Source organism: Squalius cephalus (genome assembly GCF_949319135.1).
Source record: "Squalius cephalus genome assembly, chromosome: 2".
Lineage (NCBI taxonomy): Eukaryota > Metazoa > Chordata > Actinopteri > Cypriniformes > Leuciscidae > Squalius > Squalius cephalus.
The window spans coordinates 63,590,400-63,610,399 of record NC_137123.1 but is presented as its reverse complement, the minus strand read 5'-3'; the positions used below and the strand labels follow the sequence as shown (position 1 = coordinate 63,610,399).

Here is a 20,000-nt window from a genome sequence, read left to right as displayed (position 1 = left end):
AAACATTTAGACTATTTTAGCACAAATGATGAGCTTATTGCCATTTTTTTATAATTCTTGACAAACTTAGAATATATTAAAAGTTTTTTTCTTTTTGAAGAAAAGTTTTGGGTGGGCCTGTTAAAAAGTGGGTGGGCCTAGGCCCGTCAGGCCCACCCATAACGCCGTGCCTGCTAGTAGATCAGTGTGAGTCTGTGAGTGTGATTTTCTCCATCTTCATCTCTCTTTAGTGTGTAATGTTGCTGTTTGATCATGAATAATCTCCAGTTCTTCTCTATATCAGTGTCAGTGTTTCTGAACTCCTGAAACGCCTCCATTGTAGTCTTGAGTTTCTTCCGGGAACGAACACGTCACAATATTCCTCATTATAATAATTAATGTGCAGAATAAAGGGGCGGAGCCTGGTTGAGTTAGTTAGTAGTGTGTTAAACTGGCGGTTATGGAAAGGGGCGGGACATTTCCCAAACACACTCAAAGTGCTCGACCAATCACAACACACTGCTCCAGCCGACCAATCAGAGCACAGTGTGCTTTTCAGAAGGAGGGGCTTCATAGAGACAGGAAGTAAACAGAGCGTTACTGACAGACTGGGAAGAGAGGAGCCGCAACAATGGAGAATATGAGGAGAATAATCAACATTCAAGTTCTATTAGAGCCTGAAACAACATCAAGGCTTGTTGTATAAAAGGGCGTAAGATGTTTTGGCCAGGAAGACGTTTGCAGGAAAGTCTGCTGAGCTTCTGTCGCATTACGAAACCGAACATGCTGGAACAGGAGTTCGCATAGCTGGAAGTTTTAGCGTTCATGTACTCGCATGGAATGAGTTTTTTGGCAATATATTAAATCACATTTGCCCAACAGCCAGATCACATTTATTCATCTCTGCATCTGCTGTGTGTGTGTGTGTGTGTGTGTGTGTGTGTGAAATAAGCAGTCAGCACTTTGTCAGGGCGAAGACAAAGGCAGTGTTGTAAAAGTGAGTGTGACTGTCAGGATTGTTGCAGCTGCTGTGTCTGTCGCATGCAGACAGGTGCTGTGTGTGTGTGTGTGTGTGTGTGTGTGTGTGTGTGTGTGTGTGTGTGTGTGTGTGTGTGTTTAAATGGCAGAGGAGCTGACTGGTAGTTTAATCCATCACAATTTAAGGCGAGACTCTACAGGCTAAGCCAGTGTTCTTCATGCACTGCTCAGTTTTCCTCTATAACGTGTGACTAAACACATTTAAGAGTTTATTTAATCTCAAACCTCTTTAAAGATGGAGAGTTTGAGTCAGAAATCTCCACTTCAGCAGCTTCGCACACACCAGACTCTACACATTTATTCATATCTATATTCTGAAGGGTTGTTCTTATACTATTCACTTGATTTATTCTACATTTTACTCTAAAAACATGTTCTTTCTGTCTGTTGACGGTATCTCTGATTTATGGTGTGACATACTAATAGATGAAAAGTGGAAATTATGACTTTTTGTGTATTTACTTTTTTTATGATGTCAGAATTTTGACCTTTTATTTATAATTTAGATTTTTTAAAAACATAATTATGACTTTTTAAGTAATTTCTGATTAATGGAGTGATAAAAAACCTTTAGTTCTAACATTCATCCAGTGTTCAGATTCATGTGCTGGAAACACATTCAGTTTCGTGCTTATTTTAATTAGATAATGCCTCATAAGATCATGTTTTCTGTAACATTTCAAAAAAAGAAATGAAAGCAATGAAATCTGCTGAAATCTGTTGTGAAGTTTGAACTGTTTGAAGGCAGAACCGAGAGATCAGATGTGTAACGCATCACTGGTGTTGATTTGTGTGTGACGGAGGGAAACATGATCCTCTACGACCCCGAGGTGAACGTGCTGACCAGCTGTTGTGTGTGTGTGTGTGACACACCCTGATCCACACCCATACACACACACACACAAACACACACACACACACACACACACACACACACACACACACACACAGAGAGAGACTCACATTCTCTCAGACACACAGACTCACACTCACTCGCACACCCATACTGACACTCAGACTCACACACACACACACACACACACACACACACACACACACACACACACACACACACTCTCTCTCTCTCTCTCTCTCTCTCTCTCTCTCTCTCTCTCTCTCACACACACACACACACACACACACACCCCCCCTCTCTCTCTCACACACACACACACACACACACACACACACACTCTCTCTCTCTCTCTCTCTCTCTCTCCTCTCTCTCTCTCTCTCTCTCACACACACACACACACACCAGTGGACACACATGTCTGGATAGGTGCTTCTGTGCATTAAGAATGTGAAATCCAGACGTTACACTCGTCAGCTGTTCTTCCCAAAGCAAACACACACTGTTAGTCAAACAGCTTTATCATACAGGAGTGTGTGTGTGTGTGTGTGTGTGTGTGTGTGTGTGTGTGTGTGTGTGTGTGAGAGAGAGAGTGTTAATAGGAATGAACCAAAATAAACAATATTGCTCAGTTTATAATTCTTATATAAGGCCCTGTGTATTTCTATCTTGATCTTTTTAATATTCATGATGAGCAGGATGTGTCCATCGAGTCGTGGTGTGTGTGTGTGTGTGTGTGTGTGTTTCCATGACTGACTGGAGTAATTATCTCGTTTCATGCCTGATTACAGTCGATCATTATCACTGATGTCAGTGAAGCTCTTTATAAACAGCTTTTATTCGACAGATCTACCTCTCATCTACAGTAGACTCGCCAGATCAAACTTTTATCCATCATAACTTCATATTTACATGCTTCATTCAACAGTTCTTCCGAGGCACATTAAATACAGTGTTCAGTCACAGTTCGGCTATAGTGACATGTTAAATTAAAGAAAAGTATAGGCAATGCTTCCGCGAATTAAAATAGTTCTTTAGCAGAACGGTACACTGTTTATGGTTATTATGTAAACGCATGTTTATTGTATGTGGCAGAAATAGAGTCTACAGACTTTATGACAGTTATTATTACTATAATAATCCCAATATCTGGTCTTGTGTTGGTATGGTTAAATCTTGTTCCCGCCCTCTGTTCCACACACACACACACACACACACACACACACACACACACACACACACACACACACAGAGAGAGAGAGAGAGAAAGAGAGAGAGAGAGAGAGAGAGAGAAAGAGACAGACACACACACAGATAGAGAGAGAGAGAGAGAGAGAGAGAGAGAGAGAGAGACACACACACACACACACACACACACACACACACACACACACACAGAGAGAGAGAGAGAGGAGAGAGAGAGAGGAGAGAGAGAGAGAGAGAGAGAGAGAGAGACACACACACACACACACACACGCGCGCGTTCAGAGTCAGTCAGTGTGTGAGTTTGTTCATCAGGGCGCGCGCAGCGAATCAAACACAGTTTCGACACACTGGATTTATAAGCGATTATCTCGGGATTCTTCCGTGAAGTTCATCGAGTGTGTGGATATAAAGTTCATCGTGTGTGTGTGGATAACATGTTCGCGTCCGTGGCTTTGCTGATATTAATTCAGGGTAAGTGCTTTGTTCCATGTGATCTTCTTAAAGTCTCAGGATCCCCTTTAGAATAAGATTAGACTGCGGTGTGTGTGTGTGTGTGTGTGTGTGTCACACGTCATAGGCAACTTTATTAAATTAAATAGTGTATCATCTGAACACGTGTTGATTCCACCTGCAAAAGTTTTCCATTTACAAATTATTGGACTAAAACAAAAGCATATATATATATGTTATATGTATATTATAGTAAATTACACAGTAAAGTAAGTAAGGGTTGGAGTAACAATCTTATGAAAGATAGTAAATTAAAAAGTGAGTTTATATTTCAATTATGAATGGTATTACGCTTGAAGTAAACAGAAGATGATGAGCTGAGATCATCTTCATAACTAATATAGTGACATGATCAATAACTCACTCCGAGTTCCAGTGTGTGTGATGTGTGTGTGTGTGTGTGTGTGTGTGATGCTCTCCTGTTTCTGAGATATCATGAGATGCTTTATTTAATGTTCTAAAAGTCATTGAGTGTGTTTGTGATGCTGAGTGTTTGTGTGAGTGTGTTTGTGATGCTGAGTGTGTTTGTGTGAGTGTGTTTGTGATGCTGAGTGTGTTTGTGTGAGTGTGTTTGTGTGAGTGTGTTTGTGATGCTGAGTGTGTTTTGTGTGAGTGTGTTTGTGATGCTGTGTGTTTGTGTGAGTGTGTTTGTGATGCTGTGTGTTTGTGTGAGTGTGTTTGTGATGCTGTGTGTTTGTGTGAGTGTGTTTGTGATGCTGAGTGTGTTTGTGTGAGTGTGTTTGTGATGCTGTGTGTTTGTGTGAGTGTGTTTGTGATGCTGTGTGTTTGTGTGAGTGTGTTTGTGATGCTGAGTGTGAGTGTGTTTGTGATGCTGAGTGTGTTTGTGTGAGTGTGTTTGTGATGCTGTGTGTTTGTGTGAGTGTGTTTGTGATGCTGTGTGTTTGTGTGAGTGTGTTTGTGATGCTGTGTGTTTGTGTGAGTGTGTTTGTGATGCTGAGTGTGTTTGTGTGAGTGTGTTTGTGATGCTGAGTGTGTTTGTGTGAGTGTGTTTGTGATGCTGAGTGTGTTTGTGTGAGTGTGTTTGTGTGAGTGTGTTTGTGATGCTGAGTGTGTTTGTGTGAGTGTGTTTGTGATGCTGAGTGTGTTTGTGTGAGTGTGTTTGTGATGCTGAGTGTGAGTGTGTTTGTGATGCTGTGTGTTTGTGTGAGTGTGTTTGTGATGCTGAGTGTGTTTGTGTGAGTGTGTTTGTGATGCTGAGTGTGTTTGTGTGAGTGTGTTTGTGATGCTGAGTGTGTTTGTGTGAGTGTGTTTGTGATGCTGAGTGTGAGTGTGTTTGTGATGCTGAGTGTGTTTGTGTTAGTGTGTTTGTGATGCTGAGTGTGTTTGTGTGAGTGTGTTTGTGATGCTGAGTGTGTTTGTGTGAGTGTGTTTGTGATGCTGAGTGTGAGTGTGTTTGTGATGCTGAGTGTGTTTGTGTGAGTGTGTTTGTGATGCTGAGTGTGAGTGTGTTTGTGATGCTGAGTGTGTTTGTGTTAGTGTGTTTGTGATGCTGAGTGTGTTTGTGTGAGTGTGTTTGTGATGCTGAGTGTGTTTGTGTGAGTGTGTTTGTGATGCTGAGTGTGTTTGTGTGAGTGTGTTTGTGATGCTGAGTGTGTTTGTGTGAGTGTGTTTGTGATGCTGAGTGTGAGTGTGTTTGTGATGCTGAGTGTGTTTGTGTTAGTGTGTTTGTGATGCTGAGTGTGTTTGTGTGAGTGTGTTTGTGTGAGTGTGTTTGTGATGCTGAGTGTGTTTGTGTGAGTGTGTTTGTGATGCTGAGTGTGAGTGTGTTTGTGATGCTGAGTGTGTTTGTGTTAGTGTGTTTGTGATGCTGTGTGTTTGTGTGAGTGTGTTTGTGATGTTGTGTGTGAGTGTGTTTGTGATGCTGAGTGTGTTTGTGTGAGTGTGTTTGTGATGCTGAGTGTGTTTGTGTGAGTGTGTTTGTGATGCTGTGTGTGAGTGTGTTTGTGATGCTGAGTGTGTTTGTGTGAGTGTGTTTGTGATGCTGAGTGTGTTTGTGTGAGTGTGTTTGTGATGCTGAGTGCATTTGTGTGAGTGTGTTTGTGTGAGTGTGTTTGTGATGCTGAGTGTGTTTGTGTGAGTGTGTTTGTGATGCTGAGTGTGTTTGTGTTTGTGATGCTGAGTGTGTTTGTGTTTGTGTGAGTGTGTTTGTGTGGGTTCAGATGTGCGTCTCTGCATCTGTTGACTCTAGTCTGAGTTTGATGGTTTTTCTGCACAACATGAGATCACACACACACACTCACACACTCTCTCTCTCTCTTTCTCTATTTCTCACACACACACACACACACACACACACACACACACACACACACTCACTCACTCACTCTCTCTCTCTCTTTCTCTATTTCTCACACACACACACACACACACACACACACACACACACACACACACACACACACACACACACAAAGGTTCTTTGTTCTTTCAGGGTCTGTCGCTCCACAGACTCGGATCATAATCAATCATCGCTGGATCATTTTCATGTTTATTCTGTATTATAAGCACAAGCGTTCTCACTCGAGCAGTTGTAGTTTTTGTAGTTTTATCTTATTAAACTGTAGAGAACATGCCTAGCTCATACTTCCCCTAAAATTACAGGAAAAATACAAGTTTTTAATAATAATTAATATAATTAATGTATCATGTAATTATTATTATTTATTAATATATTAAAAAGAAAACTCTGGACGACACAATACAGGGTAATTTGTCTTTAGTTGACATTTGTAATGGGTTTTTACTAACCCTGACTATCTAGCGTCTGTAAATCGACACTTAATAAAGAAATCTGTCGCGTCTACTGATCGACACTTAAATGGACCTTATGCGCCAGAGAAACGAGTGCGCCGCCATCTTTAGAATATTGTCTTTTAACTTCCGTTTTTGCGGTCGCTCTGTATATTTCTATGGCGCTGCTGTCCAGGAGTAATAGGGTATATGTCGAACGTCGCATTACGAAACCGGAAAACAGAACGCATCGCTTCCGGTTCAGGTCTTTTGTATGTGCTTCTTGCATTTTTTTACTGTTTTACTCAAGATAACTTAAAAGGAGCGAGCAAAGATGATCACAATGTCCCTCGCATGTGAAGATCGATATTTAAAAGTAAAAAAAAAAAAAAATCTTCACACTAACGTTTAGATATTTAAATAGAATAAAACGCCAATAACAAAGTGAGATAGGTAGGTTAGCTGATTACCTTAAAATTCCATAGATATCGGCGTCAGTTCATACGGCTGTTAACACTTTCTATGACAAGCGGATGCGATGAGACCAGGTTTCCGGTTTCGTCATGCGACGTTCGACATATACCCTATTAGCTTTTTAAGTGGATTTGCTTAATGTAAAGTTAACGAAAGTTATCATGAGGACTGTAATGTTTAAAGCAGATGACTTAACAAATGTCAGTCGACCGGGAAGATTTTAAAACGAGCCGTTCATTCATAAACGCGCATAAATACAGACCGGAAGTCAAAAGACAACGAGCGTAGCGCTGAAAAGAGGCGGAGGAGCTAGGCTACATAAGGTTTAGAACCTTTCTGGCATGAATAAGCTCTTTCTAAAGTTAGTTTTGATTGATTCGCTTCCGTCGCAACGATCATTTGTGATTAAATTAGGGGCCGCTAAGACGACACCTTTCTCTCTACACAGACTTTAAACGCGAACCTGTGAGAAACGCTGATGGCGTGCACATGCGCATTAAGAATTGGTTCTTTATGTGCGTTTGAATGTGCGCAGGTTTGTAATTCCCTACAAACCAAGCCTAAACAAAGTAGGCTACTGGTCTTTCCTTATAAATTTTGATACAGAATTTTATTTTATTTTGTCACTTCGGGGTAGATACGCGAAACGAATTTTCCTGACAACGCTTTATCTGTAGAGTGGGAAAGGGATCCTCCATAGGGAGAGACTAGTCGGCACTCAACAGAAGAATACAACAGGCTTTATAGGATAAAACCAGACACATCAAAATAGAATCATCATGACTAACATGTCAAGCTCTATCAAAATGATTGGTTAAATTGTTTAAAGCAAGCCAACCCCCCCCCCCCCCCCCCCCCCATCAGCAAAATATCAAAAACATTGTAAGGGGTTAATATTCCAGTCAATCATTTCACAATACAGTAAAAAAACCAGAACACTGAGTCCATTTTCAAAGTTGCATTTGACCAAGGTTACATTGAGTCAAAAGTTTGTGAATACGGCCCCAGATCATATCGAAAGTTCGTCTGATGGCTACATCCTAAATAAAAGGAAGTAAGAAATATTCTGTTTTATTGTTAGATCTGGAATGGAAAGTTAGTCACCATTAGACATAAAAATGGGCAGTGTGATAAAAGTTGATCATAAGTTTAAAATCTAAAGTCAGATTTCCATGGTAAAAAATCCACCGCACATTATAATTAGGCTAATTTAAAAAACAATGTTGTGTTGTCTTTATGTATTGGTTGTAGTTTTGGGGTGAAATATGATCTGAATGTTTGATCAGACGTCTTTAAATCTCCGTTTAAGATTCACTTGCATTTGTTGTTGAGCTTTTGGTGTTTAAGAGCTGTCAATCAGTGAGCGAGTGTGTGTGTGTGTGTGTGTGCTGACTCGGGACTTCAGCGGTGACAGCTGTGTGTGTGTGTGTGTGTGTGAGTGCGTGTGGGTGTGAGTGTGTAAGTGTGTGAGTGACTCAGTGTGTGTGAGTGAGTGTGTGATTGTGAGTGAGTGTATGTGAGAGTGTGAGTGAGTGAGTCAGTGTGTGTGTGTGTATGTGAGTGTGGGTGATTGTGTGTGTGTGTGTGTGTGTGTGTGAGAGAGTGTGAGTGAGTGGATCAGTGTGTGTGTGTGTGTGTGTGTGTGTGTGAGAGAGAGAGAGTGAGTGAATCAGTGTGTGTGCGTGAGAGAGTGAGTGTGTGTGATTGTGTGTGTGAGTGAGTGAATCAGTGTGTGTGTGTGATTGTGTGTGTGAGTGAGTGAACCAGTGTGTGAGTGAGTGAGTGTGTGTGTGATTGAGAGTGAGTGGGTGTATGTGAGTGTGAGTGAATCAGTGTGTGTGTGTGTGTGTGTGTGTGTGTGTGTGTGTGTGTGGTTTTCACAGGGACATTTGCTGTCGGTTCCTCTTATCTGACTGCAGCAGCTCCTGTGAGCGTCTATCAGACTCGACACTGTGTTTCCATGTGCGTTCATTCCCGTCACACACACACACACACACACACACACACACACACACACTGGTCTCAGCATCTGTCAGTCGGAGAGAGAGCTGATAAGACAGCAGGTACAAGGTCGAGCTCTGCGATAACACTGAGTGAAATCCCTCTATTCTGCTGTGTGTTAGAGTAACGTTTGACCTCGACTTCCTCAGAGCCGTTCGACTGTCTTTCTCCAGTGAAGTGTGTGAACGATCTGCCGAACATCTCCTCTTCTGCTCCACTGAAGAAAGACACTCGTACGGCTTTGAAGAGAACTGAACTGAGAATGATTTCTTATCCTGTGAATCGTACGAGAGTTGAAGAAGCTGCTGGTTTAACTGGACCCAGGGTTATTACAACTCTATTAAAAACATTTCAAGCATTAGAAATGTTGCCTACATTTTTTTAATGCAATTAATCGATTTGACAGCACCATTATTATGACTTTGAGAAGTACAATATTAACCTTCATCCTTCCCTCACACTTTATAACACATCTTTCCCTCGCGGGTCAAAATGACCCGAAGCCCTAAAATTATACTTAATTATTTTATTTAATTTATATTTTTTAATGCAATTTTTTGGGGAGATTTTTTTGTTATTTTATTTACCTTTTAATGACTAGATTTGATCAATAAATAATAAATAAAGAGTAATTTTAGCACATTCATCACATTCTTTCAACTTAAATTCAAAATAACTCACAATTTCATGTATAACTCTTTTAATTCAGCTCAAAATTTCTTACATTGAGTGTCTTTGACCTCTTTTGGAATAATAATAATATAAGATGATATTTCATGACTCTAGATGGACTTACATCTCTATATGGAGTAAATGAGCTGTTCCTCTGGGTCCTAAAGCCAGTTTATCCTCTATTCAGATACACATGTTTTTGGTAAAGTTTGAGCATTTTTAGTTTGAATTTTGAGCATTTTTAGGTGTTTCTATGTGTACTGAAGCATTTCTCGCTTCCATTCATTCCTAAGGGGGTCAAATTGACCCGTGAATGAAGGATTTGTTACTTTTTTAAATTCCAACCACAAAACTCCTCGAAACCATTCAATTTTTTGTGTGTGTATTTGTGGTTCAAGTGCGACAGAAGTCCCAGGATCTTGGACCCCTCTGATAAATACTAAATTTTTTTTAAATAAAAAAAAAAAAAAAAAGATTTCCGGGTCTAAATCTGTTAAAATTTCAAGTTAAGCTGAACTTTTATTTTGTCGGGTTGTGGTGAAGATCTTTTGAGTTTCTGTGTGAATCTGACGATAGTTTTCTAAATGTGAATGAAGTGAACTCTAATGTGAGAGTATGATTGACAGCAGCTCATGAGGTTTGATAAGACGTTCCCGTTATTTCCGCTCCAGAACTGGAGTAATAACACGGATATGGAGGAAAGTCGAGACATGAGCGGCTTCCAGAAAACACTGTTGTTATTGTTATCTGAAACTGCAGCGGTCGTGAAATGACATCACACTCTCTTCCTCTAAACGATGAAACGAATTAATCACTGTAATCAATCACACACACACTCCTGATTTTATCTGTCAGGAAACAGCATTTCCACGCAGTGTTTTGGACGTTCTGCTTCCGCTGGTCATTATCAGCTGCACTTTGACATTGGAATTAAACAAAAGAATTACTCAAGGACACGGTCATTTATCTGCACATTACTCCTCATTTGAACGATTCATTTCATTTTGATTTAAAGGGGTGGTTGATTATGATTTCACTTTTCTAGCTTTAGTTAGTGTGTAATGTTGCTGTTTGAGCATAAACAACATCTGCAAAGTTACAACGCTCAAAGTTCAGAGCAAAGGGAGATATTTGCTTTTACAGAAATCGCTTTTTAAGGACTACAACAAACGGCTGGTAGAGACTACACCACATTCCTCCCGGGTTAGTGACATCACCAACCCTAGAATTTACATAAACCCCGCCCCCTGAACACGATTTATAGATTATCAAGACAGAATATGCTAATCAATGACTAGAAGATAACTCCACATCAGCTTCATAAATTCACCAACTAACCATTCAGAAATGTCCTGTTGCTTCTACATGTTGTCACTTCTTCTCGAGTCTCTCCATCATTGTCTGACTCCGGTTTGAACATAAAAGGCTAAAAGTTTTTGAAATTTTCAGTGCATGTGTGTGTGAGGTAAAAGGACACAAGCTGTTGTAGCTCCGCCCCCTGTGACAGGAGCAGCGGCTCATTTGCATTTAAAGGAACAGGAACGTGTGTTTTTGCTCACCCTCAAAAAGTGACAATTTTAACATTCTACAGGGCTGCCAACTCTCACGCAATTGACACTTTTCACACGCTCTCACACCACACATCCATTTTCTCACGCACAGAAAAATTGCGGAGCAAAGAGGTAACCTAATTTTAATATTAAACTAATTCTCAGCTCTTAGATTCCGTCAATTTTATTACGAAATTCAGAAAAAAATACGTTTGGCGCTTGTAAATGTGACGAGACAGATCGCTGAGCGCCTCAGTTCAAGTGCACGTGAACCGATCATCTGTTACTTTATTATTTAAAGATGCAGTACAACTTACCGAAAGTATACATAATATCGACCAATTAGTGTTTTTCAACCACTAAAAGAGGTTAATATAACAGCAGGAGAACAATTATGTCACATAACGTTACATTTACCTCAGGAAAGCCATTTAATGACCATAGCACGTTAACTGAATAGAAAAAGTAGCTAGAGAGGAGATTTTGCTGAGCACTATATTACATATTTATTATATTTTTACTTATGTCATTAAATAATTGTTATTATAACAAAAACTGCATTATATTTAATTTAATTTGTTATTTTTAACCTTTAATAATACCAGCAGATTGGGCCCTCTATGTTTACAGCATTAGGTGAGATTATTTTTTTAAATAAAATTTAAAATAAACATGTATCCAAATTAGTCAATATTGAATCAAAATCGGAATCAAATCACAAGAATGGAATTGAAATCTTGAAATTTTTGTCAAGCAATAATAAAAACTGTATCCTACCAGTCATTGCACAATGTAAACATTGTAACATGTTGTCACTAAACTTCATAAAATTCTATTTAGTTACCAAATGTTTTGACAATCACAATTACATACACCCCCCTCACTCCAAGCTAAACTCAAAAGTTGGCAGCCCTGATTCTATATAAAAATATCTGTGGGGTATTTTGAGCTAAAACTTCACACACACACTCTGGGGACATCAGAGACTTATTTTACATCTTGTGATAAGAGCATTATACCACCGCTTTAATAATGTAGCAGCAATAATGTCTCGTGGTTCTTTCGGGCAAAGAATTAACTCTGGTCTTCGTTCTGGTTTCAGTTGTTTAGGTCTTGCATGATCAAGAGAGACAAAAGAAAAAGAGGTCTCTGTTATGATTAAATAAAGTTGAATAAGTTCTTGTTTTTAATATTTGTAACCAATATCACACAAACAAAAGCATGCTGTTTTCCAGAATATCAGAACGTTTGATAATGATTTTATACAACAATTTAATAAACAATAAGTTAATAATGAGGTGACTCATTTTTAGACACAATATTGTAAGTTTTTCCTCTATTTTGAGCCACTGCGCGAGTTTTAGTTTCGTTACTGATTGAATCCGCGTTTTTAACGAATCATTCTAATGAACGACTCAACGACTCAGTCACTTCTGCTTTGCCCCTGAATGAATCAGCCGTCTCGAACGAATCATTTCATTGAATGATTCAATGAATCTCTTGTTAAGGCATTGATTTAGTATCATTTCATTCCAGCTGAGGGACGAAGATTTAATGTTGTTTTATTTGAAACGGCCTCTGAATTGCAAAGGCCACCTCTGGTGATCACATGTTTTAATCAAGTAGCAATCTAAAAGTGATTTATATGAATGCAACGTGGATCTTGTACACCGCAAAAAATGATTTTATCTTGTTTCCAGTTCAAATATCTAAACATTCTTAAATCAAGATGCATTTACTAGATGAGTAAAATCACATAAGATATTGTGTCTTGTTTTCTGAGGAAACATGAGATTAAGTGAGTTTAAAAAAAAAGCAAAATGATCTGCCAATGGTGTAAGCATAATAATCTTGTTTATGTTTGAATTAAGATTATTTTTCTGACCCCATTGGCAGATCATTTTGCTTTTTTTAAGCATCAACTCACTTAATTTAGATTTGTTTCCCCAGAAAACAAGACAAAACATCTTATGTCATTTTACTCATCTAGTAAATGCATCTTGATTTAAGAATGTTTAGATGTTTGAACTGGAAACAAGACAAAAATACTAAGTAAGAAAAGCATTTTTTTGCAGTGTAAAAGCATCACAGCACAAAGTGAGTGTGATCTGGAAAGCTATAGTCTCGTCAGTGAACTTGATCTCTTGTGGGTCGTGGTCTAAAAGCCGGTCACACGTGGGCAGAAACAGGAAAACCAACAATGACTGTCATGTTATTCAGGAAGGGAAACACCTGCTTCCTTTTCCTGCAAGTGAATCGAAATCCAACTTTAGCCACAAACACACAGGAGAACAGAAGCTGGACCTTCCGTGAAGAATGAGACCAACTATGTTTAGAAATCCATATTGTGATTGTTCAGTCCGCAAACACTTCTCATAGAGCACTATTAGTAGCTTTGAAAGAGTCTGTTGTGTATAAAGCACTATATAAAAAAAGATAAAAAAAATGATTCTCTCTTCAGTTGCTATGCAGCATAGCAACACCCTAGCAACTGCATAGAAACATATCAGAACCTACCCATACCACTTCAGGAACCACATGCCACACTAGCAACCACTCAGAACACCCTAGCAACGGTATAACAATACACAAAAAAACACTCATTATCCTAGCAACCGCATAGCAACACCCTAGCAACAACTTAGGACAAATATATATATATATATATATATATACACACACACATATAGATATGCCATAGGAAATGCTTAGAACATCCTAGCAAACACATAGCAACATTTCAAAACACACTCATAATGCCACCCTAGCGCACTAAAAATCACTTATAACACCTTAGCCACTACATAGCAACACCTTAGTGACCACACGGAAAACATAGCAGCAGGAAAGATAAGCAAACACCCTAGCAACAACCCAGAACTCTATAGCAACCTTATGTCAATGCCCCAGCAAACACCTAGAACACCCTAGCAACCACATAGTAACATATCAAAATACACTCATAACAGCAACCACATAGCAACGCCTTAGTAACCATAACCAACCGCATATATATGCCTTAGCAAACACCATATAGCAACACACTAATAAACGTTCATAACACCCTAGCAACCACTAAAAAACACCTTAGCGACTATACAGATATACCCTAGTAAACACCTAGAACTCCCTAGAAACCACATAGCAACACAATAAAAACATTCATAACGTCTAGGAAGTCAAACTACCAATGACGAACATCTGAACATCACACTCTGCTTTTTTGTGAACATCTTTTTGCCACAGTATTTTTGGAGACTGAGATTGTGTTGTTATTGTGTTCTCTGTTTCAGGCGTCCCTGTCGTCCCGGTCACCGTCACCAGCCGCAGTCCCAGAGTGGAAGTGCACGAGTTCTCGAGTGAGTGTGTGTGCCGTCGTCATGCAGACGTCAGTGGGACGATGTGCACTAACTCCATGATGTGTGCTTGTCCTCCACAGACGCCGAGCTTTCCTGTGAGTTCAAGACCGAGAAGGAAATGAACCCTCGCATCGAGTGGAAGAAGAAGGACAAAGACGTGTCCTTCGTTTATTATGAAGGACGTTTCGTAGGTAACTGGCGAACGAATGATTCCTCTAATGTCTTGTTGAGGAGAGGTGTGCATATCGACACCCTAGCAACCATGCAGCAAAAACCTAGCAAATGCAGGGCAACATATAAAACCCCTGCTTATACCACCTCAGGAACTGCATAGCAACGCCTTAGCAACCACACCATAGCAGTCAAATATCAATGCCCTAGCAAACATATAGCAACATGTTAAAAATAACTCATAACACCTCGGCAACCACATAGCAACGCCTTAGCAACCACATAGAACACCTTAGCAATTGTATAGATGTTCTCTGGCAGACACCTCTTGGAAACCACATAGCAACACCTAAAAACATTCATAACACCCTTAACCACAGCATAGCGACACCCTAGAAATTGCATAGCAACACTCATAACACCTTAGCAACCATTTATCAAGTCCTTGCAAACGCCTAGAGCATCCTAACAACCACATAGCAACAGGCTAAAAATTCACTTATAACTCATCAGAAACCACATAGCAACACCTTAGCAACAACACAGAACACCTTAAGAATTGTATATATGTTCCCTAGCAGACACCACCTAGAAACCACATAGCAACACACTAAAAACATTTGTGACACCTTAGCAACACCATAGAAATAGCATAGCAACACTCAAAAAAACACTCATAACACCCTAGCAACCACTCAATACACCATCACAACCATAGATCAATGTCCGAGGCAACCACATAGCAACAGGATAAAAATCACTTATAACGCCTCAGCAACCACATAGCAACACCTTAGCAACCACACAGAACACTTTAGCAAATCATATAGATATGCCCTAGCAGACACCACCTAGAAACCACATAGCAACACACTAAAAATATTAGTAACACTCTAGCAACCACAGAGCCCCACGAGTATCATCAGCATAATAGTGATCATTTATTAAAGAGTAAAGGGCCTAAACCTGAGCCCTGAGGAACACCAGACCTGAACTGATCTCAGACCTGTAACCACCCAAGCCAATGAACTGGGAACACTCAGAAAACAGCATGTTTTCATTTTGTATCTTATTATATAAATGTATTTTTATTGTATTCTTGTAACATGGTTTGAGATGCAACGTTTAAAGGGGTCATCGGATGCTAAATTCACTTTAATATGGTGTTTGCATATAAATGTGTGTTTGCAGGGTGTGGACACAACCACCATACAATGAAAAAATCAATTCACTCCTTTTTTTAATCCTCATAAAGTCTAAACACTCTCAATAATCAAGCCGTTTGGATTTCCTGCACAATATGATGTCATAATGCTCATGCTCCGCCCACAACCATTGACGGACTGACCCGTATTAGCATATTTCCCACATTAGCATATTTCCCGTATTAGAATATTTCCACCCTTTCCGCTGTTTTTGAGGAGGTGAAAGCGTGTTGTTTTACACAACCACTGAGGAATTTTAACCAAAGTATGTTACAAACTTTACATGAACACCCTAAAGAATCATACCAAATTGTGGAAAATGGGCATCCGATGACCCTTTAAAGGCGCTATAGAACAAAGTTTTGAGCAGTAGAGCGTTGGCGCTTGCAACACCAAGGTCATGGGTTCGATTCCCAGGGAAAGCAAGAACTGATAAGAATGTAAATGTGTAATGTAAGTCGCTTTGGATAAAAGCGTCTGCCAAATGCATAAATGTAAATGTAATGATCATTGTTGTGCAGGGCCGTTCCAGCAGCGTGCGGAGATCCAGGGAGCGACGGTGAAGCTGCTCAGGGTCACTCAGGAGGACGCGGGCGAGTACCGGTGCGAGGTTAGCGCTCCTGCCGACAGCGTCACGCTGGGAGAGACCAACGTCACGCTAAAAGTGCTGGGTAACGCTCGTCTCCACGCTCTCCCCTTACGCAACACAAACATATATGGGAATATACTGCTAAATAAATGCGATATATTACACAAAACGAACTTTATCTGGACAGTAACATTATTCTAGAGCTGCTGTAAGCCTAAACAATCAATTCAAATTCAAATGTGCTTTATTGGCATGAGGAATTATTTAATGTAATCATTTCTCTGGGTAACGCTCGTCACACACACACACACACACACACACACACACACACACACACACACACACACACACACACACACACACACTCACTCATGTGTTGTGTGTTCTGCAGTGCCTCCTCAGACTCCGGCCTGTGAGGTTCCCAGCTCTGCTCTGACGGGCTCCCTGGTGGAGCTGCGCTGTAGGGACCATCACAGCATCCCCCCCGCCAGCTACACCTGGTATAAAGACAACCGCGCCGATCCCCATCCGCCAGCCCAACGCCAGCTACACCGTCAACGAGTTCACCGGCGTCCTGGTCAGCATCAGCACACACACGCTTCATGCACGTCTTCAGTGGTCACATGACCCTTCAGAAATCACTCTAATATGAGGATCTGATGCTCAAGAAACAGTTATGATTATTATCAGTGTTGAAAATGATTATTTCTGTGGAAACGTCATAAATTGAATTTTTCTGGATTCTTTGATGAACAGAAAATTCAAAAGCATTTATTTGAAATAGAATCTTTTGTAACATTATAATTATGTCCATTTTGATCAATTTAACGTCTTTGATGAATAAAAGTATTAATTTCTTTAACCAAAACAATCTAAACGTTTGTAACATCATCTTCAGTTTTGATAGAATTCATAATAATAATTATATTATTATATTAAGCAAGCTTCTCAAGATGCTTACACAGAAAACCCTAACCTAACCCTAACCCTAAGAGTATAAAATATACAAACATATGCGTCTAACATAAAAGTTTGTGTTTATATAATACACACACACACACACACACACACACACACACACACACACACACACACACACACAGATATATTATATAAACACATTTTTTTTGTTAGATGTGATTAATTGATTTGACAGCACTCAAACATACAAATCAAAATAATAGTCAAATCAAATAAAGGCTTTCATGAAAGTATTTCTTGAGATTTAAATATTAAATATAAAAATGTAAATTAAATTTAAAGTTAAATTTGTCAGTAAAACGTCTTTGATGAACATTTCTTTCAGGCAGAGCTGAGATTATAAGCACTGAATGCACTTCATTTAAACGGAAGAATATGTATATGTGTATATGTGTATAGGCAAATATGAGCAAATGAGAAAATAATCACAAAGCGAGTGATTAATCATAAATCTGTTTTAGTGTGTGTGCGTGTGTGTGTGTGTGTGTGTGTTGAGTGTGTGTGTTGAGTGTGTGTGTGTGTGTGTGTGTGTGTGTGTGTGTGTTGAGTGTGTGTGTGTGTGTGTGTGTGTTGAGTGTGCGCCTGTGTGTGTGCGTGTGTGTGTGTGTGTGTGTGTGTGTGTGTGTGTGTGTGTGTGTGTGTGTGTGTGTCAGTGAATGTCCTCATGTTCTTCTGAATCTCTGAGCGTCACACAGACTAACTGATGCTGACAGACCGACACGAGCGTCTCTGAACAACACTGACTGTCTGTCACACACACACACACACACACACACACACACACACACACACACACACACACACACACACACACACACACATCACCATTCTGTGCCAGCTTTCAGCTCAGACTGCACTCTTTAGATCAAAAGTGACATTTATTTTAGTCACAAAAGCTTCTATTTCAGATAAACGCTGTTCTGTTGAACTTTCAGAATCCTGAAATAAAAATGTAAATAACTGTTTTCAACACTGATAATAATCATAAATGTTTCTTGATCATCAAATCCTCATATTAGAGTGATTTCTGAAGGATCATGTGACACTGAAGACTGGAGTAATGATGCTGAACATTCAGCTTTGATCACAGGAATAAATTACACTTTACTAGATATTCTTGTATATACTACATTTAAATGTTTAAATCTGTTTTTAAGCAATTATTGTTGGAAAACGTGTCATATGAACAACCTGTGACTAAAGAGTGATTCATTGAGTGTGTGACTCATTAGAGTGATTCATTGAGTGAGTGATTCATTATATTGATTCATTGAGTGAGTGACTCATTAGAGTGATTCATTGAGTGAGTGACTCATTAGAGTGATTCAAAGTGACACTTGATGAAGCGGATCTTGATTCCCAGTCCGACTGAAGAAGATAAAGCTGTGTTTAGCTGCTCTCCTCTAACTAATCCTCTTGTGTACGGATCAGAGCTTCCAGACGGTGAGCCGGGCCGACACGGGGCAGTATCACTGCGAGGCCAAGAACGGCGTGGGCCCCCCGAAGAGCTGCCGGGGGACGCTGATGCAGATCGGTGAGTCAAAGCCGCACGGAAGTGAAGTCACACTGGTCTTTTCCTCTCTATTGTGCCGTATATCCGAGCGAAACGCTTCAGGAACAAGAACAAATGTGGGCGGGGCTTGATTGTGTCTGTGGGGAATTGATTGGATGGTTGTGGTTTGCTATTGGCTGATGTCATGTGAGTGACAGGTTATAGCCCCGCCCACATCATCAGAGAAGAGAAGAGATGCTGCAAGAGGAACTGATTCTGATTCAGGATTAACATGAACATTAATTTAACACAATAATGATATAAAAGGCAATATTCCATAAAAAATCTGATTTCATGTTGACTTTATATCCAGAATTGAGTTACACCGAAAGCTCTATTTCCGGGACAACGCACGCTATAAAAATAAAGTAAATAAAAGTCTTTTTAGAAAGTTTTCAGTCAGGGTTATTATCGTTAACTAATACTAACACCATTCAACACATTTTCATTACGTGAAATAAAATAAAAAATGCGTAATATCTTATTTCAGCTATAGTTTCATGGCAAGATTGACTTATTTTCATTTAGTTGAACTTTTATAAAACCTAAATAAAATGTCTAACACACACAGAACACTACAGGAGCTTTGCAGATTTCAAGTGTTGGATTTATTTCTGGTTTTTCTGGCGTTTATGGAGTTTGGTGCAGTGTTCGAATTGAGGGGGGGCTGGGGGGGGGGGGGGGTCCGGGACCCCCCATAAGCATCAAGGGACCCCCCATAAGGCCCAAAAAAATTACCTTGGGGGGTCCCCTGGTTTTTCATTAAAACTATAGAAACATAATTTATTAGGTAATATATATATATATATTAATCACAGTATTGCGCTGCCGCTCCCATTAGAAAGTAATTAAAATTAGATTTGCGTCTGAAAAGAAGCTCAAGTGCGCTACACGCTGTTTTCTGAAGGAATTTACAGACTGTTGAATTTATAAACAGACACATTTTATTTATCGTGCCATTTATACGCCAAAAATAGTTTTTTTTTGTTGTTTTTTTCGTATTACACGCCATAAAGTGCGTATCATATGCACGCAAAAACTATTTTTGGCGAATAAATGTGTACGAGAAATACATTTCGTGCTATAGATAAGCACTTTCACGAGAGTCT

General features: G+C 39.6%; 1 protein-coding gene across 1 annotated transcript in view; it reads left to right on the top strand.

Moving 5' to 3' along the window:
- Positions 1 to 3,371: 3,371 nt before the first annotated feature.
- The window catches only part of jam2a (junctional adhesion molecule 2a), a 21,643-nt gene continuing 5,014 nt past the window's right edge, over positions 3,372 to 20,000 (top strand). Inside the window, 7 exon segments of the mRNA XM_079864016.1 lie at positions 3,372 to 3,547; positions 14,328 to 14,393; positions 14,474 to 14,584; positions 16,291 to 16,440; positions 16,750 to 16,876; positions 16,878 to 16,935; positions 18,771 to 18,873. Of these exon segments, the coding sequence (XP_079720142.1) occupies positions 3,511 to 3,547; positions 14,328 to 14,393; positions 14,474 to 14,584; positions 16,291 to 16,440; positions 16,750 to 16,876; positions 16,878 to 16,935; positions 18,771 to 18,873 (652 nt within the window). The 5' untranslated portion in view covers positions 3,372 to 3,510.